Source organism: Emiliania huxleyi (assembly GCF_000372725.1).
Source record: "Emiliania huxleyi CCMP1516 unplaced genomic scaffold EMIHUscaffold_3, whole genome shotgun sequence".
In the NCBI taxonomy this organism is placed as follows: Eukaryota; Haptophyta; order Isochrysidales; family Noelaerhabdaceae; genus Emiliania; species Emiliania huxleyi.
The window spans coordinates 1,071,547-1,082,909 of NW_005199770.1; the positions used below are offsets into that span (position 1 = coordinate 1,071,547).

Consider the following 11,363-nt stretch of genomic DNA (forward strand, 5'->3'; position numbering starts at 1 on the left):
CGGGGGGGGGGGGGCACCTGTCCCGAGTTGCGGAGGACGACGTGCTCGATGCGGTGGGTGAAGATGTAGCCAGCATCGTTGAGCTCGTACACCGACACGCCGTCGAGGTGCAGCAGCACCGACGGCACGCCCCCCATCCCCGGGATCAGGTCGAGCGCCGGGTCCCGCATCCACAGCTTCGCCGACCAGCGCATGCGGATGGTCCGGTCCGACACAACCAGCCGGTGCGTGAGCTCCGCGTGGCGCATCCCCGCCCGCCGCAGGAAGCGCAGCATCCCAAAGACCCGCTCGTACTGCGCGATGCCGCGCAGCCGGTTGCCCGACGCGTCGTGCTGCAGCGTGACGCCCTCGGTGAAGATGGAGAGGTCCGGGGGATGCGTGAAGAGGCGCGGGTGGTCGACGCGCAGCGTGTCGATGGCCCGCCCCAGGTTCAGCTGGTACTCGGACGGGCCGTTCGGCCCGAGCGGCGCCGGCGCGCCGTTCGGGAACAGCGGGCTGCTGCCCGCGTCGGATTCAAAGAGGGGGCCGCCCGCACCGGACGCAAAGAGCGGGGCGCCGCCCGTCGCATCGGGCGCGGCGCCGCCCGAGGGCGAGAAGTGGGCGCGCGCGGCGGCCGGCTTGGCGGAGGCGACGCGCGCGGCGCCCGAGAACGCCGCCGCGCACGCCGCCGCGCAGTACGCGAGCAGCAACGGCAGATGCATCTTCTTGGGGCCGGACCAGTCGAGAGTCTTCTCGCCGCCTTACTAAAAGAGAAAAAATGCCTACCGTCCAAGTGCCGCTGTCGCCCGACATTGGACGCCATCCCTCGCCAGGTTTGTACGTGTATGTATGTGTGTGTATATGCCCGCTCGCGTTCCTGCGTGGGGTGATGAGCGCCTCGCACCGGCGCCCGTCGAGGACTCGGATGAGGAGGCGCCGCTAGGGCACGCGTTCAGCGTTGCCTACTGCCGCGCCACGAGCATCGCGCCGGCCGTCGCCGAGGCAGGCGGCGTCGAGCCGAGCCGCAGGCTCACCGTCGCGATAGCCGCGCACATCGAGCGGCGCCGCCGCACGCGCGGCCTCACGGACGTCGACGCTCTCCAGCAGGACGTGCTGCGCGAGCTCGAGAGGCTCCGCTTTGCAGTTCCATCCTCGAGCGCGCGCTGGCGAGTCCTCCGGCTGGCAGAGTGCGGCTTCAGCCACAAGGAGGTGGTCTTGTCCGAGATCCGAGGGCGGCTGTCTCCCGCGTGCAAGAGCGCGATCAAGGGCGACTCCCTCGACAAGTGTATCGCCAAGTCCTTTGTTGCCTCCAAGAGGAAGCAGCACCCCGCCCATGCGGCTCTGATCTTGGTGGAGGCGCGAGCGGACGAGCTCGCAAAGGGCCAGTGAGGGGGAAAGGGCTTGGAATGGATACACAGCTTACGGCGCTCGGGAGGAGGGCCGGCCAATGGTCCCGATGCATGACAAGGCACAAGGGCGGATATTTCTCGCTGGAAGGCGACCTGGTGAGTTGGCAGAACGGCTGAGCCAGAGGTTGGGGATCTCGCTCTCAGGGGAAGGCGGCCAGCATGCGAGACGCTACGTACTGGCTACTCTCACTCCATTTCGGTCATTTCGGCGCTCTCGGACTCCCGCCGGGTTGCGGGGAGGGGTGCACCAAGCCGTGGCGAGATGCGCAGATGATGCGCCCCCGCAATTTTGCCCTGGCACGTCCATCGTCGTGTCGGCGGCGTCATGGTCCCGGGGGCCGCCCTGCCTTTTCCCCCGTTTCGCCGGGGCGGCACTTGGGGCGGCACACACACACGGCCACGCTGTGTGGCGCGCACCCGTGACAAGGGTCGGGCGCGCTCTCCGTCTCCCCTCTGTGCTCTGAGCCGCGCCCTCTCCTCCCGCGCCGGCGCGCGCGTCTCGCCCGCTCGCCGTCGGCGCGAATGTGCAAAAAAGTGATTCACAAATTCACACACAAAAAAGACGAAAGCCCCCGCGCGCAGCGCGCAGCGAGACGTCTCACGCGTCACCCCGCCGGGGGCGCGCCGCCCCACAGGACCCCAGACTTCGACAGTGGACAGACCCCGACCTGCCTCAATCGCGCGCGCGCGCCCCGCCCTCCGAGGCTTCATGTGAGTGTGTCGTTGTGTGCGCCGTGCGCGCCGAGAGCGACACAGAGACGAGAGAGAGAGCGTGCTCCACTCTCGTGGCTCACACGAACAGGATCGGCCCTCCGGCCGCCTCTCGCTCCTCCCCTCCCGCCTCCCTCGGAGGGCTCTCCCCCGCCAGCCTCTCCCCCGCCAGCCTCTCCGCCTCCAGCCTCTCCGCCTCGTGCTCGGCGATCGCTTGCTGTACGGCGGCCTCCTGCTCCACCCTCTGCGCGGCGATCACACGGTCGAGGACCGCCTCCGCCCTCGTCACCGCCGCCTGCTCCGCCGCGCGCACCATCTGCCGCGCCGCCGCCTCGGCCGCCTCGGCCGCCTCGGCCGCCCCCGCCTCCCGCGCCAGCGCCACCGCCTTGGAAAGCTCCGCTGCGTGCGCCGCCTGCGCCGCGACGGCCGCGTCCTCGGCGGCGAGGTCCGCCTTGCGCTGCGCGCGGCGGAGCGCCTCCTGGTGCGCCGCCTCCGCCTCCGCCGCCGCCTCCGCCGCCTCGCTCCTCCACTGCTGCTCCCTCCCGCGCACCTCCTCTGCGTGCGCCGCCTTGGCCGCCGACAACGCGGCGCGGTGCTCGCGCTTCGCCCGTGCGAGCGCGTCGGCGACGGCGACGGCGACCTCCGCCGCCGCCCCCGCCCGCTGCGCCTCGCTCACAGACTCCGCCTCCCTCAGCCGCCTCGTGGCGAGCGCCTCGCGCTGCCTCCGCGCGCCGCGCTCTGCCGCGCGCCGCCGCTCCGCCTCCACCTCGAGCTGCGCCGCCGCCGCCGCCTCCGCCGCGGCGCACCGCTCGCGCGCGCCGCGGAGCACCTCGGCCACCGCCGCGTCCTTGGCGCGGCTCGCCCCGCCGCAGCGCCGCCTCCTTCTCCTGCGCCGCCGCTTCGAGCGCCGCCGCATGCTCTCGTCGGAGCGCGACGAGCCGCTCTCGCCACTCGCGCTCCGTCGCGCGCACCGCGGCCTTGAGGGCGCACTCGTGCTCGCGCTCGGCCATCGCGGTCGCCTCGCGCCGTCCGCGAGCCTCGGCCTCGGCCACCGCCTCGGCCACAGCCTCGGCCACTGCCCTCCGCTGCTGTGACTTTTGCCGCTCGAGCGCCGCCCCACGCACCGCTTGGAAGAGAGCCACCCGGTCAACGGATGCGTGCGGCTCCGCGTCGGCAAGCCGCTGAGGGGTCCCATCGGCGGCGACGGCGCAATTCGGCGAGATGCCGGCGGAGGGCGCAGCGGGGCTCGGGCGAAGCAGGCGGCAAGGGGCGGGCGAGGGCGAGGGCGAGGGCGGCCGACAACGCGCAGAGGAGCGAGGTAACGCCGCCGTGGTCCGGGGCGTCGACGACGACTTGGGAGGCTTGGGCTTGGGCTTGGTGGCGGTGCGATTGGCGCCGTTAGTCGACAGCACCGCGCGATTGGTGCTGCCGTTAGTCGCCATTCGAGTGAGGAGTGGAAGAATTCGGTCGACGTGATGCTGGCAAGGCCGCGGCGGGGCCCTGAGGGGTGACGTCGAATGAGGATGTACGTCGTGTGCGTGTCTGGTGTTTCTTAGCTCCGAGTAGAGGGGGCGCTCCGCCGCTAGGGGAAACCCAAAGCGCAGACTAACCCTCGGAGGCCCGTGTTTACTTTACGGCCCTTTCCCTGGGGCCTGACCCCTGCGTCCTCCCCCGAGACCTAGCGCGGGTGGGTTGGAGGAGTGTGGTTGGTGCATCCTTGGGGGGGTGGCGTCTGCGCCTCTTCCTATCTCTCTTTGCAGTCTTCCCTCGCCAATTCTCGCAGCGACCTTCATGTCACTTCGCCCTTCGCGGTCTTGTGCCACTCTTCTCTCTTCACTCTTGTCGTTCTCTCTCCTGCCGCTTCATAAATAAATAAACAAAGAGCTGGACAAATGCCAAATCCAAATCGCAAATTAGATAGAAACCCCAAAAGCAAAACACAGGCGGCGACGTGGCATACGAACTCGTAGGTAAGGAGGCGGGCACAACTTCCAAGGTGCAAGGACGCACGCGAGCGAGAACAGAACCGCAGCCGACCAGCAGACAGAGCCATGACACGATGATGATTAAACGCGTGAACGCCAACTCGCCGGCACAGGCCCCGTGAAGAGCCGCGCACGCGGGCCGACGATTAACGCAGCTGCGTGCCAAGCAGGCCGCTCTTGTGGCCGCAGGCCGAGCTCGCGGCTTCCCAGGCGGCTTCGAGTGACGCCGAGCGAGGCGAGTGCGGTGAGGCCGCCCGTTGTCCGTTGACGAAGCCAAGCGGTGGGCAGCAAGCAATAAAACGGTCAAACTACAAACATCAATCAAACTCTGAGACGAGGATGGGACACTTGAGAGGCAACCCCCACTTTGGGACCTATTTGAGGCGGTGTGGCGGCACTCACAGGACACGGGAAGCTCTCCCGCCGCGTCTGCGTGGCCCGCCCGAGCCGCGGGGAAATAAATAGAGCAGGCATCTCCAGGAGAGATAGATAACTTACTTACTTAGAGTTTTGTAGATTTTGTTTGTCAGACAGATGGGCGACGCAGCACGCACGTTTCAAGAAAATTTGTTAAGCACGAACGAACACAGTCACAGAGGCACAGCGCGCACCCCGCCCCACTCGCAGGGCGTGCATCACACAGGTGGACTGTGTGACTCCTCTCGGGGTTTCTGGGGACTCTTGAGGTGTGCTAGTCGCTATAGTCGGACGGTTCCTGCCGCTTCATCCTCTCACCACTTGGAGCACTTGGAGTGCAGTCGGCAACCGCACACCCAGGGCCGGGGAGCTGAGAAGCGCACCCAGCGGGCCGGATGATTGGCATCGGGTTGCGGGCACCACGGCCGCGCATAATCTTTTTTGGCTGCCGCCGCAAGGACGACAGCAATATCGGGGCGGGCGATGTCTTCAGACGAGCCGCCGAGTTATGGCGGCTGGCTGTCCGCGCGGCGCGGCTCGGCGAGAAAGCAGGCGGGCGCGGCGGGCAGGTCGTCCGAGGCCGACCGCTCCTCAGTCGGCCGCAAAAGCGCCGCAACAGAGGACACGGGCTCTGCGCTCTCGGAAGACAGCGCGTCCAGCGTGCCCCAGTCGCCGCGCGCCGGCAAGCAGCTGACCTTGGGCCTTGCCAAAATGGGCAACTACGTCGCCTCGGGCGGCCGCAAGCTGACCAAAAAGTCGTCGCCGCGCAAAAAGTCTAGTAGGCGCGGCGACGCCCTGTGTCTCTGCGCGCTGCGAGACACCCCCTCCCCGCAGCTCCGCCCAGTGCCGCGTCGGCGGCCGCAAATCGCCAGCCGCCCGGCTCCTTGCCCTGCGGGCGCGTTCCGTGACCGCGCCGCGATGCCGCCCGTCGCAGGCAGACGAACGCTGCGCGCGCGTCGGGCGATCTTGACGCCAAAGGATCGGGGCGAAACAGCCTCGGCGGCAGCAGCGGCGGCTACTCGCTCGGCATAAAGTCCATCAAGGGCATGACGAGCAAGATCGCCAACAGCATCGGGTCCGCGCGCGGACAGCAGCAGGGTCCAGTCAATGCGGACACTCCGCGCTATGAGAGCGGCGGAGGGGGAGGGGCGCTGCCGCAGCCAGGGACGCCCCGATACGGCGCCCACGAGGAGCCCGAGGCGGCGACCGGGCCGGGCACGCCGCGGTACGGCGAGGGGGGGGAGGGGCCGCCGTCGCCCACCAGCGCAGCGGCGGAGAAGCTCGCCGACATCAGCATCGACGTGGGCGGCGACTCGGCCGCCATTGCAGAGCTGGCGGCCGAGGCGGCGCGCTTAGCGGCCGAGACGGGGCTCTCGCTCGAGGCGTCGCTGGCGGTGGAGACGGCCAAGTGGAGGCTGCGCGCGGCGGTGGGCGGCGAGGGCCGCCAGCCGCGCTGCGCCCTCGCCGAGCTGCACGACGCCATCTGCTCCGCGCGCTCCGCGGACGCAGGCCACAAGTCAAAGTGGCCGCAGCATATGGCCCGCGCAGAGAAGGCAGCGGCGCCCGCGGTGTCGCGCGTGCTCGAGGCCAAGGGGGTGGTGATCGACCCCAACATGTGTCAGCTCGAGCAGCACATGCAGCGCATGCGCGAGGAGCAGATCGGCAACGCCGTCGGCTCGATGGCGTCGGGCGCGCTCCGCTCGGTGACGCGCGCAAAGGCGCTGGCGATCCACCGGTGCCTGATGGCGGCGCTCGACGATGTGGAGCAGCAGTTCGTGGGGGGGATGGAGCAGTTCTCCCGCTCTGGGCTGCCCGAGCACTTCCGCAAGCAGGCGGTGACGCGCGAGTTGTGCGCGACCGCCGTGCACGCGCACCGGCTCGAGATGGAGGCGGAGTACGCGCTGCTCGATATCGAGCAGGTGCTGCGCGAGCGCATGGTGCGCGAGCTGCCCGACCTCAAGACGCTCGACCTGGACAGCGGCAAGCCGCCGAGCATGGAGCAGGCGCCCCTCTCTTTCCTCACCGCTGTCGTCATGGGCTCGGCTGGGCTCGGCGTGCCGGCCCCTATCGCAGACTGGCTCGGTGTGCAGGTGCAACCTCGACCCGCCTCTTGACCCCCTCCCGAGAGACACGTCCCAGCTCACGCGTCCTGGACACGTCCTCCTCCCGCGCGCACCTCGGCCCCTCCCAGCCACTTCCCAGGCCATCCCCAGACACACGTCCTCCTCCCTTGCGCGCACCACCTCGGCCCCTCCGAGTCGCTTCCCAGACCTTTTCCAGACCCGTCCCCCTCCCGCTGCTGCAGGTCGGCCGGTACCTCGACCCGTTCATCGACGGCGACGTCGAGCCGCAGCTCTACGAGAAGCGGTCGGCGGGCCTCTTCATGACGCGGCTCGAGCGGGCGTGGAAGGACCCGGCCGTCTCCACGCAGGAGCTCGAGATGCGCGCAAAGTGCGGCGCCTCCAACAAGCTGCCCGTCTCGCCGGCGGTCGCCCTGACGGCGTACGTGCGCCACTGCATCACCAAGATGAACACGTGCATGGGATTCTCGGCGCACATCCCGGGGATGGGGCGGCAGCCGCTCGGCGCGGGCGAGCAGGAGCGGCACGTGAAGCAGCTCGGCGCTGCGCTCGTCGCCGCCATCGGACGCGACTTTGCTGCGCCGCACCGCTCGATTGCCAGCCTGCCGATCACCGCAAACCTGGTGACGGAGCTCGCGCAGGCGCACCTGCGCGCGTGCGTGCTGTACCAGAACGAGCTGTCGAACGCGCTCGCGCGCGCAAACATGGAGGGCGAGGAGGCGCGGAGGCAGGAGCGGATGCGCATCTGGGGGTACAGCTCATGAGCATGAGGGGCCTCTCGGCGGCCTCTCTGCGCGCCTCTCCCCCCGCTCGACCGGTCACGTCCGTCGTGTGGAGGTGCGTTGTGCTGGCTGCTGCAGCCGGTGGCTAGGAATAGGGTCCCCGGAGGCGCCGGGGACTGGGTCGGGGCGATCCGGTGCTGGATGGAATGACGCTGGTGTGCGAGGTCAGGGTGGCGCCGCGTTTGTTGACTGCGGGTGTCGCCCGTCTGTGCCTTTGAGGTCTCTGATGTACAATAGGGCGGAGAGGGAGATGCGTCCTATGTTTTTTCCCGTGTAAGCCGTGTTTTACGGCCTCATGCGCCGACTCTGATAATCACTCTCGTATGCCTACCGCGCAGCCGTCCCGCGCCGCTTTGCGTTCGCCGCCTCGAGCACGCGGCTCGCGAGCAGCTCGCGCACGGCCTGGCTCCGCGCCTGGGCCGCCTCACCGGCGTCGGCGGCGGCGGGCGGGCGGGCGGCGCGGTGGCGAGGCTCGGTGAGCACGCGGTAGAAGATGACGAGCACCCACCTCTCCCCCCACGTGACCGGGTTGGACTGATGCCACACCTTTGAGTCGAGCAGGCAGACGTCGCCGCACCCGACGGGGTACTCGAAGAGCTCGGCGTCGCCCTCGCCGTCCCACACGGTGAGGCCGCCGCCGCCGAAGCCGCACTCCGACGGCAGGCCGAGCACCAGCGACCCGTCCACACCGGCGCCGTCGATGTGCCTCGGCAGGTGCGTCTCGTTGGCGTGCGGCCGGTAGCGCGTCACAAACGACTGCAGCCGCACCAGCGAGCGCGACGCCTTTGCGCGGAGGTACGGGTGGACCGAGTCGTACCAGCGCAGAAACACCGCGTCGCACGCGGCCAGCGTCGGCTCCGCCGCGCGCCGCATCAGCGCGCCGCGGCGGAGGTCGACCTTGCCGAGCGCGACGCCGCCCTCGTACTCCATGAAGCACGAGAGCTGCCAGTGGTCCTTGCCGTAGGCGGTGTTGGAGTAGTCCACCTGCTGCGGCGAAAAGGCGCCCGCGATGCCGCCAAAGGCGGCCTCCAGCGCGCGCGGGTCGAGCGCCGCCTCGATCGCCGAGTGGCGGAGCGGCAGCCAGCGGTGGCGCTCGAGCGCGGCGCGCGTCGCGGGCGGCACCTCGGAGCAGGAGCGGAGCCGCGCGAAGCGAGAGCGGCGGCGCAGGAGGAGGGAGAGGCAGGCGAGGCCGGCGAGGAGAGCGACGCACGCGGCGGCGGCTGGGAGGCGAGGCGCGGCGGCTTGCATTTTTAAGGCGCGCAAAAAAGAAATTTCCGTCCGCGTGTCGTGGCACAGATCGTCCCGGAGCTGCGGGCGTGAGCCGGGTGGTCGTTGCCCTCATCAGCGCCAGAGGGGGGTCGATCCCCCCCCCCCCCGCTAGGTCCTCGCTGTCCGTTTCGCTCAGACCGCCGCTCTCCGCGGCCTTCTGCCCTCCTGGGCGCCGCGCGGGCCCCCCGCCCCCCCCTGCGGCCGAGCCACCCTGGCCGTCGCTCTCGTCACCGCTTCCGTCCTCCCCATCGGGTGGCTCGACATCTGCCGCGTCGACCGGCCCGCCCTCGCCGGAGTCGACAGTCATCTCGTCGGGCTGGTCATCCTCCTCGCCCTCCAGCTCGTAGTCGGAGACTTCTAGAGATCAGACCTTTCGATGGTTCATGTGCTTTCTATGTCTATCTATCTACGTCATGTTTCATGAGGCACGACACGCGGTGGTGGAGCTGGTGGAGCTGTCAGCTGATCGATCCAAGCGGGTGGGGAGTGGGGGGCATGGCTGGGCATGCAGGTCCGCCAGTCGGCCCGGCCTCTGACGTGGTGCTGCCGCTGCATTCGCTGAAGAAGAGAGGTGCGACTTGATTGGAGGCACTAGAGGCGAGGCCCGAAGGGAGGTTGGGCCGGGCCGTGAGGGGCTGACGGCGCTGGCCAGCGCGGGGTGTGAGATGCCGTCGTCGTCGTATACTGCTGGCCCTCGCCCTCAGTTGCCAGGGCTGTCGTGGGCTGCAGAATTGGCGTCTGTGGCGTCTACGCAGGCTCTGCAGCGTGATGGCAGGCGGGACTGCGAGGCCGGCGGCAGCGGAAGGAGAGGCTGGGCACGAGCCAGGAACAGGCTGGCCAGGTCCGCAGGTGGCTGCGCTCGGGCGAGGCGCGCGCGCGCATGGCGGGCCCGAGCAGGCTCGGCTATATGGTGAACCCCCGATGTCGCGATGCGGTCCCGCTTTTCCGCGATCATTTCGTCCTTAAACGCACAAGAATTCTTTCCAGAAAAGAATCCGTTTTTCGGCAGGGATACGGGATCCCGTCATACTGCTGTGAATACGTCCCGAACCCATACTGTGACCTGCTTGCATTAAAATTTGTTGATCAGAGTAAAAAAAATCGTGAATTTACCTGCTAATGACTGTTGCTCCGCGTAAAGGGCGCCCAAACTCGGCGCGCTGTCCCCCTGGTGATTGCTGGCTGGTGCGTGTGATTTATGCTCGAGGATGTAACCACAACAAACTCTCTTTTATGTCCCACCATGCAGAGCGCATCTCTCTCTCTGTTGTGCGAGGCGTGAACCGCGCCATTCGCTCTCACCTGGCAACCCTGTCTGCACGTCTCGCGCGCGCGTGAACAGGGCTCCAGGTAAAATGGTGCACTAACCTCCGAGAAACCCTTCGGGTCGCTCCTCATCGCAAACGCTGTCAGCAGAGTCTCCTACGGGAATGTACGTAAGAGCTACATACACTGAAAAATAATCGAGAAGTCAAGACAAGAGTCCTAATCAGCTGGTTGGCCGCCATTCGGGCCGGCCTGCTGCGGCGGCGCGGCCGGTCGAGGCCGGGCTCGGCCCGGCCCGCGACGGCTGGCCGCCGACGAGCGCGCTCGCGCTGCTCGTCAAAATGGCGGCGGTGGCGATTGCGGCGACAAAAGTTCAGTCGTACAGCGCTCAGGCGTCTGTCATCTGTCGTCTGTTGTCGCATTTCGCACACGCGCGCGCCGCGCGACCCGCGTCGCTCCGCGAGGGCATGAGCCTTCCGCGATTCGATCCCGCAGCCAAAAGCTGCTCGCTCGAACCGCGGCCGACTCTACCATCGCGGCCGCAGCTGTTGAGCTCTCCAGAAAACTGGTGCCTCATATGCTGCCTCCCTGCGGATGCTGCCGGCGAGCCTGGCGGTCCGCTGTACTACAAGGAAGTGCTGACTCGATTTCTACTCGAATTCTTCTATTGCAATACCCCCACGACTCGGAACGCGAATGTGACAGGACCATCGGGTCCTTCAGCCACCAAAGCGGGATCACCCGAGAGCAGCTGAGCCTGCCTCTGGCCTCGCCTCCCTCTCCTTCAGGCATTCGTGGCATCCTATGGGTCGTCCAGAGTATCGACCTCTGGCGAGTCAGAGAGAGAGAGAGAGAGATTTTTAGAAGTCGAGTCAGCCAGTCACTTGAGGAGATTTTTAAAGACCAACAAGAAATCACGACTCTCACAGTGATTTGGGCTCGGCAGCTTGTTAGCCCTCAGCCGAATCTGGACCTGGCCCAAGCTGACAGAGGATCGCAGTTCTACTTGTCACGACCATACCGACGTAGTAGACGACAGTGCGGTCGGCAAAGCGGAGCGGAGGGCCGACGCAGGACTTCTCCCGCCAATCAGTCCTGCTGTAGCAATACGCTGCGAGGCCGCACGCGACGCAGAGGGAGAGGACGATGCCGGCGATGCGGCCCGCTGCCCCGCCGACCGAGAGGCACTTGTCGCACTTGACGCCGTTGACGAGGTAGTGATTCTCCGCGACGCAGAGCTGGCACTCGGGGCCTTTGAAGTCCGAAGCGCAGTACTCGTTCGAGCCCGCCTCCTCCAAACGGCGAGACGCCTGCTTGGCTCCGCGCTCGTTGCCGGCGCATCGCGCCTCGCCTGCCCTGTCGCCCCCGTCAAAGGCGCGGCACGCCGTCAGCACGGCGGAGGAGGAGCTGGCGCGCCAGTAGCCGGGCAGAACGACGAGGGTCTCGAGGGTGGTGCCGTCCGGG

The 11,363-nt window shown here is 67.9% G+C and overlaps 2 protein-coding genes across 2 annotated transcripts; both read left to right on the top strand.

Annotated features, from left to right (window-relative positions):
• The first annotated feature begins 6,832 nt into the window (after nucleotides 1-6,832).
• EMIHUDRAFT_432077 (hypothetical protein) lies at nucleotides 6,833-7,689 on the top strand. The gene has a single exon (XM_005775279.1). It carries the CDS (start codon nucleotides 6,885-6,887, stop codon nucleotides 7,344-7,346), a length of 462 nt encoding a protein of 153 aa, XP_005775336.1. The 5' UTR covers nucleotides 6,833-6,884; the 3' UTR covers nucleotides 7,347-7,689.
• A 2,437-nt stretch (nucleotides 7,690-10,126) lies between these two features.
• Nucleotides 10,127-10,755, top strand: EMIHUDRAFT_349575 (hypothetical protein; the record flags this gene model as incomplete). The annotated part of the gene is made up of 2 exons (XM_005775280.1): nucleotides 10,127-10,534; nucleotides 10,577-10,755. A coding segment is annotated over one exon (408 nt), but the record flags the coding sequence as incomplete, so codon positions are not given.
• Nucleotides 10,756-11,363: the final 608 nt, after the last annotated feature.